A 15861-nucleotide genomic window follows, 5' to 3' on the forward strand; every position below is an offset into this window, starting at 1 on the left:
TTACCATAAAAGATACTTTCTCTCTAGAGTTCAGGCACCGTCAGGGCTGAGCGACACAACTGCTGTTTTCTGGGCACTGGCACTTGCTTTTTAAGCTTTCCATACATGGAGTACCAGGAATGAGACCGCCAGATCTCTGGGTCAGGTTGTGACAGATACCTCCCCCTCTCTCATGGGCAGTCCTGGAGGAATGAGTTGTCCTTTTGCCAGACCTCCCAGGTGTTCTGCATCTCTGGAGCACCAGCATGGTCGAGGAGTGAGATGCTCCTCCAACCTGCCCGGTGAGCGTCTGCATAATTCTCCCCATTGCAGCTAGTGCACAGGAAGGTCTCATCGTCTCCTTTTCTCTCTGGCGTTCCCAGTGCTTTTGGCACTTGGAGGTTGGCCCTCCGCTTGGCCAGCTCTTGAATTGCAGCCGCCTCTGGGATGGAGCACAGCCAGTGTTTAACAGTGCGTATCGGCAGTCCCCCGTTTAGAACGGCAAGTTTCTAACAACTGCGGATCAGGGCTTCTGGATCAGCCTCCAATTATGGCTAAAACAAATTATTCCTTGGAGGGAGCTTGACCAGTCTGTGAAAAGGGGTATATTGTAGGCTGCCAACAGCAGGAGGGAATGGGTCCCAGGGCTGCAGGAGACCCTTTCCAAACTTCTTATGTAGGAAGTGAAGAGCACTGTACCCACATGAAACGAGGAATTTGGGTAGGCAGAATTTAATTCTCTAAACTGGCATCTGGCCTCGTTAGCAGGGCTATTGCTTCCCTTGAGAAAAGTGCCACAGGATTTTAGCAGTGCAGCCAGAGTCTCTCTTCAGGCACTGCACCCCACTGCTTCATTTCACAGTTCATTTTTGTCATGGAGAGAGGACTGGCTTACTTATTCAGCTCCAGTTCACTGGCTGGAAAGTGGGGCTGCCATGTTTCTCTTTGGGAATCCTGGATACAACTGGTTACAGGGGAAGCGTGTAACCTAAAGCAGTGAATTGACACATCTCAGAAGTTTTGGATCAAAAGCTCATGGGGACTTAATCTGAGATTAATCATCACACACAATGGGCGTTGGCATGAGATATCCGGTCTACCACTGTTCAAAATCCTACGCAAATTGAAGTCCTCAGATTCTCCCTGGGCAACATTTCCAGGAAGAAAAGAAGTTAATGTCCAAAAACAAACTTACTAGACACATGCCATGACTCTCTATCACCAGTCTCCCCACAGCATCCCTCATTGCTGTGGTCAAAATCTATAGCCATGAGTTGAAAGATGGGTGCCATTTCTCATGACCCTTTTGACAGTGCATATTTGCATGTATTTCAGACAGGTGTTCTTTTTCCTAAAATTAAGTGTAGGTCACGGTAACTGGATGGTTTAAGCAGCCGGTTCTATAGACACAAAGCCTTTTCACTATAGAGAAGAGCAACTGAAAAAGATTCATGAAATCAGGTTACTCTGAGGCTGAAAGAAATCCCCTTGATCCTTAGTACTATTGCAGTTACTGAAACACTAACCTGCTGCTTTGCAGGCTTTTGCAGTGGTGCGTCGCACTCAGAAGCTGTTAAAGGGGTTATTCTGCAGTTCTGGGGAGTGAGCCAGCTTTTCTCACAGCCCTGCCTGTGAACAAACAAGTCCAGTTCTTTGTTTGGCTCTTTGGAGGTAGCTCCAGGTTTTCTTGGTCTTCCATATGCACAACAGGTACTGCTGGCAGGCCAAGGCTGAGAACATAAATCTTTGTGGGGATAGGGAAAGGAGGGGAATTGCTGGAGGGAAGAGTATTTAAATACCATCTTTCTTACTGGCGGGTCAAAGGACTTTTTCATATGATCAACTGAAATATGCTGTTTCATTTTCCTATGCAGGATAGTGTAGCCTTGGAAACGGTGATTCTGAAGCTGAGAAAAAACCAAAATTATTTTCCTTGATAGTGCATAGCTGATGATATCATGCATCTGGAGGGTTTTGTGAGCCAAGAAACTGAGTGTTTCTATCTGATGAGTGAAAGTAGTGATTAGGCAAAATAAACCCATTGTGGAATAAACTGTCAATTCTTGGAGAAGCACTGTTAACTGGAGGTGAAAAAATCCAAACCTTTTGGGTTGTTTTGAGCTGGAGAGAGATTTTTCTGGTAAGGCTGTTACTTCTGTGATCATTGTCTGCATGAAGACAGGTGTGACCTAGCAGTGTTTCATTTTTGTCTAAGGAAATTGTGTGGCAGGGTGTTGAAGGGAAGAGAAGATGACTCTCATCTGATTGATTATTGCTAGAGATGTCAAGGATCATGGAGAAATCCCAAGGTGCTTGCTTAGCTCTCCTTGTGCCTTTCACAGCCCCACACCAGCCAGCTGCTGCACCTGAGTAGGAGCTCTTCCCATACAGCTTCTCACTTTTGAGAATGGCAGAAGAATGCCTTGAATTTCCAAAAAGATAAAAATTGCCTTGGTATAAATTAATTTGGCAAGGCCCCCACAAGGGCCGGTTAATTGAAATACCTGGATTCTCCTCCTGAAGTCTTTGTAGGATTGCATCACTCTTGGATGGTGAGACAAGGGATCATTTGCCTTATGTGCTGTAAAAGATTGCAGAAGGGTTGTAGGCATGGGCCAAATGCTGTTCTTTTTCGAAATACATGAAACAGCCGTAACAGCTGCAGGAGTGCCATTTCTCCAGCATCTCAAGGACCTCAGGGGGTGCTGGTGGTAGTACACAGCGGGTTTCTGTCACCATTGCTTGGGTATATGGACAGAATGCTTCACACTGTGGCTTGAAAGACAGGCTCCACTACTCACTGTGCTCTTAGTGTTTCTGATGGTCACCTCTCTGCAATGGTAAGGCAGGTTTTGCAATCTCTGTTGCTGTTTCATCTTCACCCAGGTGTTGCTGAAGTGTACACCATGAATGTGCACATGCAGGCGTTGGTCAGAGCTCTCTGTGAGAAAAAGAGAGGCTCTTCTTCCCTGCAGTCCACTTGGTCTGAGAGGCAGAAAAACAAAATGTCTTAGAGGAGCTGGTGAGTGATACCTGCCCAGTTTAAGCCAATGAGCTTCCCACACCATGTGAATTATTTACAGCATCTGCCAAAAAGTCCTGTTTTAGCCTAGGATCATTGCAATGAACATAGCACAGAGATGCACATGGATTTCTCTCTTAAAAGCTCTTTTTCTTGGTGTGTTAATACATCAGATAAGTCTGTTTTGCCAATAGAGGGTACCAGCATTGTGGCTCTAGCAGCCTTCTTCACAGGGGGAGGAGTCCACCAGGCTTGATTTTGTGAAGGGACAAGATTGTCTTCATAAAACTTTTAGGATCCTTTAAGATATATCTCCTGAATGTGGTTGAAGTTAGCCAGTGGTTTCAAAAGTTTTTAGGGTGGACTGACAGACAGACGCATAGATACACATGCAGTGCAATGGCACAAGGCCTGTTTCAGTAGGAAACTAATCTAAAAGACACGGGAAGGCTTTGCCAGCAAAACAGACCTCTGCAGACATAGCTCTCCCCTCCAGGAAGAGCCAAGGAGAGAGCTTGGCAGAAGTTGACCACACTGATGCAAAAAATCCCTGGAAACTAAAATACTGACCATGAGGGTAAACGCTAGCATGGAGTTGAGCCCTCAGTACTGAAACTGGGAGGCAAGAAAAACCTTTCTGCAGAGTATGTGTCTCTCTCAGGGGACGTATGTGGGCAGGGAATATGTTGGCTGTTGTAGGTACTAGGTCTGGTGGTTAGACCATGCACCTGATAGACAGGGTGCCTGAGTTGCTCCTGCACTGGCAGGGCTGAGGGAGCCCTGTTGAAGCAGGCAGCTCCTGTGTCTGAGGCTTCCCGCTGTAAAAAGGGCTTCCCAAACGTGTCAGGGCAGGAAGGACTGTCGCTGCTCCCCATGGGTACCAAATAGGATTTATTGCTCTGGGGTGTGTCTTGCCACTTGGCACAGCAAACCTTGAATAAGCCATCCTCACACGTGCAATAAGACAGTCTCACCTCAGTCTTTCTTGCACATGCTGTTGGGTGATAAGCGTAATTGCTCTTTCCTGGGAAGGCACAGGGGAACGAGCACAGAGCAATCTCAGCCCCAAGGTTCCCTGCATCACCTCAGGGTGACCGAGCAGGGCTGTGCGAAGGAAGTGTGAGCACATCCTCTCTGAAGTGGAAGCACCTGGCTGGCACTGGATTTCTGCAGCTAAATTTACATCCAACTCCATCTGCAGGTGAAAAAAAGAAAAGTGCAATCAGGCTGTTGTGGTGATGATGGGTTTATTGCTCCTAATGCAGTTTCGTGGGTGGAAGCTGAAAGCAGACACTGTTGCAGGTTGATGTTATAGACTGACCCAGTGAGCACATAGGTGTTGCATCATTATTACTGTTTTTTCAATTACTCATTCCTACAAATCAGCTTTATTGCCCGCTGTGAGCTTTCCGTAATGCTTACCAAGAGAAATTATTACTTTTAACTTTTACCTCTATTGAGAAGGAAAGCTTAATTGGCCCAATAAAATTTCCCAGCTAAGCTTCTCTGAACAAGTCCAGCCAAGGCTGAAGGCAGTTGCCACTTTTGGGTATTCCCAATGGGAGAGGGTCTAGGCCGTTGGACAGGCTGGGCTGGCAGTGGAGGGAGGCACGGGGGGACAGGGTGCAGACACGCAGTGGCTGGGGGTGGCAGAGGTACCGAGCAGCAGATATAGCACAGAGCAGCTTAGCTTGTGCTGTGGCTGTGTGCAGCTGCGAGCAACAGCCAGAACCCGTGGGCACAAGATGTGAGGCAATGCCAGGCACACAGCTGGAAATCCTGGAGCCCGGAGGTGGGAGACAAGGGCTCTCTTCGCCTTAGCTCCAGCACCAGGCAGGCAGTGCCTCACCTCGGCTGTTGCTGGGCTCGAGGGAAGCTTTTTGGGAGGCAAAGGGATGAAGTCCTGGATGTGCTGGCAGAGCTCCACCACTGCCTTTACTGCCTACATTTTCAGAGCCTTGTCCAGGCATTAAATCAGGGGTCCTCAAACTACGGCCCGCGGGCCGGGTACGGCCCCCCAGGGTCCTCAATCCGGCCCCCGGTATTTACAGACCCCCCCCGCCCCCCCCTGCCGGGGGTTTGGGGGGGGAACCAAGCAGCCGCAGGTGACTGCCTGCCACTGCATCCGCGCGCCGGCCCCCTGGTTAAAACGTTTGAGGGCCCCTGCATTAAATAAACCAGATAGCTTCCATGCTGTGGAGTTTCAACGGGGCCCCATAATACAGGCCAGTTAGCCACATTTATTTCACACCTGCATACCGAGAGACACTGCAGACTCCTAATGCAAAGCTGTTTCTGTTAAACGCTTCCCTAAACATCACATGTCCTTTTGTAAGGTGGCGCATGTCCCCCATTGCTTTTGCTATCTTATCTATTTGGAGAAGACAGCAAACCTTACATTCTTTTTATTCTTATGATTTTTTTACCCGTGTTCCTGTAAAATGCATTGAAAGGAATAAATCCTCCAGCAAAAATCAAACAAAGCCGTACTGAATTTATCAAATGCCCATGAGCCAAATAGGTGAATTACTATTGGTCATTATTGTAGAGTGCTTGTAGATGTGTTTTCATGCATCCAGGATGGATGATATAGGGTAGAGTCGACCAGTCTCTCTTGGAAAGAAACCACAGATCACTTCATGCAGTGTTACCACCTTGGTTTTCATTTATAACCAAATAAAAATGTGGTTATGTTTTTAATATTTATTGCTTTTATTTCTGCTGTATGTCTGTTTGTTGACTTGTTTCCAACAGCAAACCTTGAATAAGCCATCCTCACATGTACAATAAGACAGTCTCACCTCAGTCTTTCTTGCACATGCTGTTGGGTGATAAGCGTAATTGCTCTTTCCTGGGAAGGCACAGGGGAATGAGCACAGAGCAATCTCAGCCCCAAGGTTCCCTGCATCACCTCAGGGTGACCGAGCAGGGCTGTGCGAAGGAAGTGTGAGCACATCCTCTCTGAAGTGGGAGCTCCTTCCTGACTTCTTGAGTCTTCCATCCATTTATACCCTCTGTTTGTAATTTACTGGTGGTGTCATTTTGTGAACGTGTCCTGGTGTCTTCCAGGTTCAGGGGGAGAAACTTTGGCTGAGGCTGGGCTCCTGGCTGGAGGTGGGAGTGTGGCACCTCTCACCAGGCACAGGGACCCAGGGAAGGGGCATATGTGGGGGCTGCAGGTCCCTGTCGATGGCCTCTGCAGTTGTGCCTATTTCTGGAGGTCTGTGAGGAAGAAGCTTTTTGTGGATCATGAGTGTGTCTTCAATGTCATGGGCATTTGCGTCCCAAAGGGCCCCATTTTATTGCTGTGGACACTTGTATCTTGACAAAGGTCCGGGCCCTTGTAGCTGCAGTGGGTGGTGCGTCCATGACTCATCGAGAAGGCTGTGCTGGTGGCAAATCTTTCATTGGTTTTGTTGACTTCCTCAGGCAACTTTGACTTCAGAGCCTGTTTTGTTGCTCTCAGCATCATTCATTAGCATTTTCCTTCCCACTGTGGAGATATATATAAAGATGTCCTTTCATTGCCTCTCACATGTAAACATACTAGGGTACTTCTTGTGAAGGGACTTTTATGTATTTATAGATCGAGGTCACTGCAGTGCAAGCAGCTAATCGAGTGCGCCGTGTTCATGGCTGCTGCTTTGTATGCAGGGCTACATTACTGCATCCGTGAATGGCAAGTAGCTAAGGCTTCTTGTGCCACTAAGACAAAAAAGTGTGAAGTAATCAAGAGAGCAAGAGTTGCTCATGACAGCCCGTAAGGAAATGGAAACGCTGTGGAAATTTGTTAGAGGGTGTCTGTGTAATGATGTGCCCAAACTGCAGACAGCCGGAGCGGTCTGGCTGAAGAGTGACATATTTTTACTTCATGGCATATGCAAGGTGCTGCAGGGCAGCTTCTCCACTCCCACTCCACTGGGAGTGGAATGGGCTCCCTCCTGCCACCAGTGGGAATCCCACCAGGAGGTTCAGTTGAACCCGACCCTCTCAAGGCATCGCAATGACCTTTGTCCCTCAGGGATTGCACTCTACAGTTTCCATTTGGCTGTGTAGAGAGACTTCCCCCCACCGAAAACAATCCTTGTGCAACTTCTAAATCACTCCTCTATGGATGTTGCTTCACACAAAGTCCGCTTTTATAGGACATGGGATCCAACAACATAATTCCATGCGATGTGGAGGGAACATTACCCCAGATACTAGAATATTTTTTTTGAAGACAGAGGTTCTTTTTATTTGCCTCCTGGTTTGTGACATTTGCTGAGCAGATATGAGATATTGCCAGATACTTAGTTTTCAATGGAAGCTGAGGTAAAGATTTGGTTCCTGGGGCTGTGTTTAGGAAGAATCCCAAGTATCATAAAAATTATGGTGAGCTAGCAACACTGGGGATGAAAATATCTTAGGATCTTTTATAAGATATATTATGGCATGCCTAGCAGAGAAGTGCTGTGAGGTTTCAGTTTGTTTATTCCTACTTGTTCTACAAAATAGAAAACTTGGATTAGTGCATGCACTAAAAAGCTGCTGAGGTAAACATCCAAGCCTCCCACGCTTTGCTATCATATGTGGTGCTGACTACTGGGGAAAGTCACATTGTCTGCCGACCACTGTAATACTGGGTTTTGACACGTTGTTCGTAAGACATGTATAGAGGGACAGGCATGAGTGGGGAAGCAGGAGGTCTGGTCACTGTGGGGTGCTTTCTGGTGAGGCTTGCTGCGTGCAGGTGGCCACATTGTGCTGCCACTGCTCCACCACCAAGGGGATGTGTTCTCTTGCATGTGGTGGAGCTTTCTTCTGGCAGAGGCCTCACTCTGTGAAAACAAGGACAACATCATCTATCAAAAAAAGATGTTCTTCTATGCCTTACTGAGCTATTTTTACAACATGGCTTTTTGGCAGGACCCTTGGGCGCAGCTTCTTCCAGCGTTTTTGGGACAGTAAGAGTAATGGGCTTGATGGCTCTGCAGACAGAGGCTTCTCTGGAGGGTGGGAGGGAACTGCCATCCCCCCGTTGTGTCTGGCAGAGGGGCTGCCCCAACAGCTGAAAAGCTGACGTGACATGTGCCTACATCAGCCAAGACCACAACCGTGGTGGTGGAGCTGCTGCAGAGAGCTTCTCTCCCTGCAGGCTGAGCCTGGCACGCATGTTTTCTGGGTAGCTTTAGCAGGATAAACCCAGAGGGCCTTGGGAAGCTCTTGGGAAGAGGAAATGATGGCTGTGGATTGAGGACCTCACCACAAGCATTCCAGAGCAGCTGGGGATCGCTGGCCCAACAGAGTCAATCAGAGGAGCCAGCTGCCCCCGGCCATGCAGTGGGACTGAAGTCCTGCCCAGTGGCACCAGGGAGATGATGGATTTGCAGAACCCCATCATTGGATGCACATATATGTCAGCAACATGTTCTCAAATCCTGCCTACATTCTTCCCCTGCACTGTTAAAACTAAACAGTATTTTGGTTGAGGGGGCCTCCGACTGAGGTAGCTGGGGCCTGCGGGCTCCCCTGATCGACTCCGTTGGACCAGTGCTCCCCAGCTGCACTGGGATGCTCATGGCAGTGGGCCCAATCCACAGCCATCATTTCCTCTTCCTGAGAGCTAGGTGAGAAAATCTGGTCAAGTTTTCTGTGGAAACCATAGTTCATTCATGGACAGAATGCTACAGCCCCGAGCCTATCCTATCGGTGGGAGAATTGCACGGAAGAGTACAAGGAGAGATAAAAGCAGGAAATCTGGCACTTGCGTGTGTGTGTGTATGTGGGGCTGGGGTGCTGGACAGCACAGGAGCGTGGACCCATAACAGCTGTATGAGGGTGGTGTGGCCCCAGTGATGTGCTGACTCCTGAGATGGGATGGGATAAATCAGCAAGGTTAATAACTGAACAGGGAAATCGTGCTGGGAAGCACACGCTTGACCTTATTATGCAGTCTCTGGGGGCTCCAGCTCAATCTGCTGGGGCAGAGCAGAGAATTGCTGCTTGTCTGGTGTCCTACATGTTATAATGACTGGTTTGTATTTTATTAAAGCAGGGTTACTAGCGTCTGGGATGGAGGGATGAGGGTGTTTACTGTCTTGGCAGCACTGAGACCAGGCTCACCATGCTACATTGCAGTGCTGCAGGGTGCAGCGCAGCTCTGAAACTGGGACTGGGCATCACCAGAGTGATACAGGGCAGCCAGGGGGGGAGCGGCTGGGAGCCCACAGCCCCTGGGAATTACAGGCAGGGCTCATGTTTAGCATCACTGTTTTCAAGTAGCCATAAAAAGAAATGTTTGTAATATTTTAGGGCCTGAACAGGAATACTGGCTCCATTGAAATCAGCAGCATAACTCCCCCTGAATTCCACACAAACAAGATTTAACTCTCTCAACATGAAGGTGCTCAGGGTTATTGACTTCCTCGCTGCAATTGTCTTTGCTAAAACTACAAGCGTTAGTCACGTGCATTAAATGGAGATAGATAAACAAGAAAAACTGAAAATAATGAGAGGAAAGCCTGCAGCTGCATCTAGCGTAAATTCTTCCCATTTATGTATTTGCTTTGCTTTTTTCCATCTGAATCAGGAAAACAAAGAATTCTCTGAGATGTGATTTATGTAATAGCGAGAAACCCAAAATGCTAGTTTTTACAGAAAATTCTCAGCCCAGCATTTTCCATCATCTCCACTAAAAAGAAATAAATTCCTTTCCCAAGGAATTTTCTTTCCATATCTGAAAGCATCTCGTGTTCATAAAGCCACTAATGAGTAAATATGATCAGAATGACATTGATTTAAATTTTGGTGAATAACAAGCCTTGGGGAGAGGTGCAGGACCTGATAGTTGGGTTTGCTTGGGTTTCTGTTCATATCTTCTTGATGTTTTTATTTTAGGAAAGCAGGAAAAACTCTGTATGTTCCTGAAAGACAGGGGGGAAAAAAATACTTTTGAAATGTGTTACTCTATTAATATTCCTCATCAGACTCAACACTTCTACATAAGGGGCATACTGTTCACCAGCCTTGTCCTCTGACCACCTCTCCCAGTTAACCTTCTCCCTTATCTATGTCTTTCTGGCAGAAGATACTCAAATTTGTTTGGGAAGGAGAGTCTGCAGGATGGCGGTAGGGTGCTGCAGCCACGATGTGCTTGCCAGTGCACAGCACCCAGCACCAGCACACCCAAGCCTGGCTGTCACCGGCCGCTGGTCGCAACTGCATTTGGCAGGCTGACAGGATGTGCAAAAGTACACTGCCGCCATTCAGCTCCAAAATGAGCTCTAAATCTTCTTCCAGGCTGGGACAGAGCTTCCTCCAGCTGGATCCTGGCAGCTCTGGAGAGGAGCCAGGTCCTGGCCAGGAGTGGTGCCAGCAGTGGTGGGGCTGGCAGGGGCAGCAGCTGACAGGCAAAGCTCATGGGCAAGCAAGCTGGCAGCACTGGGGTCGTTATTTCCAGGATCTGTGAATCATGGTGGAATAAAAGGGAAGCCTTCATCAGCTGAAGCATAACAGCCACATCCTTCAGGAGAAGTGGATTTAAGGAGAAGAGGCTGTGATCCCATTAAGCGATGCCAGCAGCTCACACACTGCCTGCTGCCCCACACTCCACAGCATCTCCTGACAAAAAATGATGGTCGCCCTTCACTGCCGCACACATCCTGGCTCTGTAGGAGGCTGGCCAGCGTTTCAGGTGGTGTGGGTGATTATCAGTGGGGCAGCAGGGTGATTTGAGGAGGTTTTAAGCCACTGCTGGGAGCAGAGCATCCAGCCATTAGGCTGCAGCACGCCCTCAAACACTCATCAAGTGACTGATCAAATGTTGCTTGTAAATATTGTAGTTCATCAAGCCTTCAGTGGCTATCCAGTGAAGAGCTATTTAACTATTTAGAAAGTAACTTCACTGTAAGTTGAACGTACCAGTAACTAATATGCATCATAAATATGTCATTTTATGCCAATGGTAGTTATATAAAGTATATGCTGTTCCTGATGTCCCGCTGTAGGCAGTTAGACCAACAACTTTAAAATGAACCTCTTCAAGAAAATTGGTTATTTTTATCTAGTGCTCTCAATTTTCAGCTTGAGCCAATATTTACTTATTCAATCAAACTGAAGTTAAAATAAAGACTGACTGATAAGTATCCGTTTAAACTTCAGAACCCCCCCATTTTTCTTTCTTTCTTATCTTGGTTTCATCAACTATCAGCTTGCTGTCACTAATTGCCATACTTAATCACTTTTCTGCTTCGAAGCAGCCTGGGACTCACGGATGTCAAATATTTAGAAATCTGAGCTTATTTGCTAAAAAATGCACCCATTCTGGGGGACAGCAGGTTAATGAAGAGTGCCCCACCTAAGCATCGCCTGCCAGGACTGCCAGTCCCTGTGCTGGGCCACACCATGCACCAGCGGCACCAGCCTCTGCTTTAAGTTAATAGCAAAATGTCACTTGATGCCCATAGGGTCAGCACTTTGCTTAGGGACATAGGGGATCATGGGGGGAGGGGGGCTGTCACTTTCACACACTGGGGGTGGAAGTAGATTTGCTGCTCCTGCTGCTTGAGGAAGGGGAAGAGCACCATGAGAGACTGGTGCATGTTCCCAGGGGATGTTCCCATTGCCATCCCACCCCCCAGGCCACCATGGGGCTGGCTGACATCCTCGTTTCTGCTTCCCTTGCTGCATTTCTCTGCCCAGGTGATATACCGAGCCCTGTCACCACCTTATGCTGCGGAGGACCCATACAGCGCAGAAGCCCAGGCACAGCTGAAGATCACCAACCTGCGGGTGCGGCTGTTGGAGCGGCAAGGCTGCCCCTGCCTCCCACCCAGCCCAGACCCCCAGATCCCACAGCCCCTACCACCCCTGCACTACGCTGTCTACGACTTCATCGTGAAGGGCAGCTGCTTCTGCAATGGCCACGCTGACCACTGCATCCCTGTCGCTGGATTCAAGCCTGTCAAGGCAGCTGGCGTTTTCCACGTGGTATGTACATGTGCCCGACATCATCTGCACTGCAGGAAAGCAGAGTTTTAAGAATGGTAGGGATGGTATAGAGTATGGCATAGATCAAGAATGTGGTATTTGACACGTGATGCCCTGAATTCCAAGCACAGTGAGCACAAGTGATCTTTACAAAGGAGGTGGTCTCCATGTCAAGCTAAAGCGCTGGGCTTTCCTTGTGCTTTGGTGTGGGGTCCACCAGGACTCTCACACTTCAAGGGTGCTCCATGCTAATTTATTTAATGTGAATCCTTAAAAAACATTAAGATTGCTGTCTCCCTTCTTCCCCCAAATGCTAACTACCCAAATGCAATAAAACAATACCTAAAAGATAATAAATGCAGGACATTTTGATGACAAAGAAGGAGGAAACCTTCTCCAAAGGTACTAGGCATCTTGTGATTGCCGTTGCTTCTGGAGGGTCCTCAGACACAGGGTTGGGTCCTGAACCAAGGGGCCAGAGAGCTGGGTTTTGGCTCTCATTTTCAGGCTTTCAATTGTACTTTGCAATACCTTTCTCTAGATAAAAACCCTGTGCTTCGGTTTTGAGGGGACTTCCATCACAAGAGCTCTGAGCTCAAATCCCTTGTGATCCGCCAAGACTTAAACCCCAGTCCTCCCGTGTCCCAAAGTGACAGCCGCTTAACCTGCTGGGGAGGTGATGGGCACAACAGCAGCCAATGCGTTGGACACCTTGCTGTCCCCAGCATATCTTGTCCTTTCTGCCCATCTTGGCTGGCTTGAAAGTCCTGGCTTTGCTGGCAGACAAGCAGTAGGGAAAGCCAGGGCAATCAAACATACTGCGCTGAATAATGTTAGAAAGGGAAAGATCATAAAAAAAACATAAGGCAGTTACTTGAGGTAAAGAGGTCTGGCATCTGTCCAGCTCTTCAGGGAACTCTCATTTCACTTAAATTACCGTCTCAGATGTGAAGCAGACAGTATGTTTCCCTTCTAATAGAACTAGTCTTGCAATCTCTTGAAAATACACCCATTTGAAAGTGTGCAGCACTATGATTGATAAGTCTGTTTCAAGTAGCACTGCTCCACTTTCCGCAGATGTTCCCTGAGCAAAAGTCTTTGAAAGAGAGCTGTTTGCTCAGGGTTATTTTGGTGGGATACAACTGCATGGGGGCATGTCCTAGAGCACCGCTGAGAGTTGTTACAGAGCCTGCAGCCAAATATGCTTCCACTACAGCTAAAACCATAGTGCACAGGTAACAAGCAGTGCTGTGAGAAGGAATCAAGTGCCAAAATCGCGCTGAAACCCAAAGCAAGAAACAGCAAAAAGCCCCTGCGCCATCCCCGAGGGGGCTGGAAAACGGTTATAAATGTGTGTGTGGCAAGAGTCCCAAAGGTGATGTTTCTGCAGTAAGGCTGACTCATTTTACTGTGCCTCACAGCTTATTCCATATGTTCCATAAGGGATGTGCTGATGTAGGGGTGACATAGCCCCATGGTTTGCAGGGAAGGTCAGGGAGTAGTAAGATGTTTATTCTCCCAGTACCACTTTTTCCATCACAGGATTGTGGCAGCTGGGACTGAGCCCAATCTGTGCCAGGCTTCTGCCTGGAGCAAGGCTGCTGCAATTTGGGGACTGCAGTGGCACCCCACCTGTGCATACCAGGATGGGGTTTGCCAGTGTGTTGCTTCAGGATGGGAAGAGAGGATTATTTCCACGATGTCAGCAAAACGTCCCGTGAAAAGGGATGAAAGATGGCAGGGTCTGTGGCTGCTTAGCTGAAACTTCTGAAAAGAAAGTAGGGTTTCAGAGAGGGAGCATTTTTGTGCATTTCACCTGAAAAAGTCATGTAAAAGGTAATTCTGAAGAATAGCAGTCATTCAAGTGTGAGATGGGGACTTCAGTCTTGTCTTTATGTAATTGTATATACATGGGGATTTAGCAGAAACTTCACTGTAAAACTGAGGATGACAAAAGCTGGGAAGCACATTACCATTTCACAATATGATTATAAAATCTGGCTCTGTCTTTATGCTTGTTTAGACCAGGGCACTCCTGAAGAATATATCCTAAGTTAAAGAGTTAACATCAAAATCTAAGCAAGTTTAAGATCCTTTAAAAAAAAACCCCAAACTTTTCCAAAAAACATATGTGCAAGTTTAACTCCCTGCTTGGTCTCAGCCCACAGGCAAAATCCTAACTGCAGGCTTTGGTGGAGTCCCTGCTTGGCCAGTGGAAGACTCAGATGTAATATAGTTGATTTTCTTTCGGGCTGTTCTGGGCAGTAAGCCGGGGTGTCCTGGCAGTGCTGGGCATAGCTGCCAGGTCTTGGGCAAGTCTCGCAAAGCAACCAGAAGCATTTCAGCCATCTTACCCAGAGAGGATCTGACAAAGCCATGCAGGGATGCTGGTAGCTGCTGCTCAGGCAGGTTTGATGTAGGGACCTGACCTGGGGGGCTGGGATGCTCCACTCAGCTTTTGACATTGGCCCAGCTTGCTGCCATGGGATGCCTCCCAGCAGATGCATTTTTTTCTCGAGGGCTGAGCTATCATGTTCTGAGAAGCTGACAGGTAAGGTAAATGTGGCTAAAAGGAGGCTAGAAGTCCATCTTGGCCATGAGATAATACTGACAGAGGACATCCTTGGGGTGTACAGGTGGGATGCAAACAGGGTGGCTTTGTGGACAAAGAGGGGCTCTTCCAGCCCAGAAGAAGCAGCTGTAGCTCCATTCACTGAGGTGGGATAACCTCCTTTGTGGTCCCTCTGAGTCAAGTGAAAGCAAAGGTGGACTTTACAGAATCCAAACTTTCACTGTGAGAAAAAATATTCCACATTAGTCGCAACAGCAAAAACCAATCACCAGGGCCTGACAAGAGAAGAGGTTTGGCTTTGTGCCCTCACCACTGCCCAGCTGCAAAACTCTCCGTGATGCTCCTCTCCATGGCAGTCGCTGTGTAGGTATCACAAAGCAAATCTTGCTGGCAATTCCCCTGCCTGCCCTTTCTCCTAAAAGGAAAAGGAATTTATGTAGGAAAGCTCTGAGTTCGTTTGAGCATCAGAAATGCCATGTCAGCCTTTAGGTGAATTCTGAATATACAGGTGGGGCTCCTGTAGTGGAGGGCGAAGACTACAGAGAAGACCTGCCTGTCTTCCAATGACAGCAAGGGCTGCTCCTCATGGGTAGTGTCATCCTGACTGTCTCTTGTTATACACTTCTGTGCAACAGACAGCTGTCAGGGTATACAGACACACTTCCTTCTCCTTCCAGCTTCTCCCAAATTTATTCAAAGGGTCACTACCCAAATCTCATCGACAACAGCCCCATGTGGGAAGAAATGTGCATGGACAAATGCACCCCACACCATGCAAAGCAGTTGGATCAGTTTGTGAGCTGCGTTACATGGCGAGCTACCAGTGCAAGTAGAGACGTGGATTCACCTACACAAGAGATCCCTCCTGATCCTCAGTAGCTGTGGGAAGATTGATTTTTTGGCTGATCTGTGACATAGGAGCTTCTTGCCCCTTGCCAGTATCTCTTTGCATGGAGCTATTGCAGCGCATGCTTGGCCCCTTACCAACCCTCTAGCTTACCACTTAAAGCATCCCCATGGCCTGCTTGCAACTATGGCAGGGTTGTGAAAGACAAGATCACCCTGGAGATAAGTGGGATCTTGCAACTTAGGACTCCCAAGTGGGGAAAGCAAACCCAGAGATACCCCACCTGGGCTATGCAGTTCTGTCTCAAGGGCAGGAGTTTGTCCATCTTGGAGACTCCTTGGCCCTCCCTGACTGCAGAATCCTGCAACAGCTACGTGGTGTTCACAGTTGGCATGAGTTATCAGTCTTAGAGGACTGTGTCCTGGCTGGGGCTTCCTGCTTTTTTCCTATAAGATGAGATCCCAGTATCAA

The 15861-nt window shown here is 48.0% G+C and overlaps 1 protein-coding gene across 7 annotated transcripts in view; it reads left to right on the forward strand.

Annotated features, from left to right (window-relative positions):
• NTN4 (netrin 4) overlaps window positions 1-15861 on the forward strand; it is a 51184-nt gene that overhangs the window by 11131 nt on the left and 24192 nt on the right. For 6 of the 7 annotated variants that reach the window (XM_056341413.1, XM_056341415.1, XM_056341412.1 and 3 more), the window contains one exon: window positions 11684-11971. The exons of the other annotated variant lie outside the window; for it this stretch is intronic. In XM_056341413.1, coding sequence (XP_056197388.1) covers window positions 11684-11971 — 288 coding nt within the window. The remainder of the gene's footprint in view (window positions 1-11683; window positions 11972-15861) is intronic. 7 annotated transcript variants of the gene reach the window in all.

This window comes from Falco biarmicus, chromosome 5, assembly GCF_023638135.1.
Source record: "Falco biarmicus isolate bFalBia1 chromosome 5, bFalBia1.pri, whole genome shotgun sequence".
Classification (NCBI taxonomy): domain Eukaryota; kingdom Metazoa; phylum Chordata; class Aves; order Falconiformes; family Falconidae; genus Falco; species Falco biarmicus.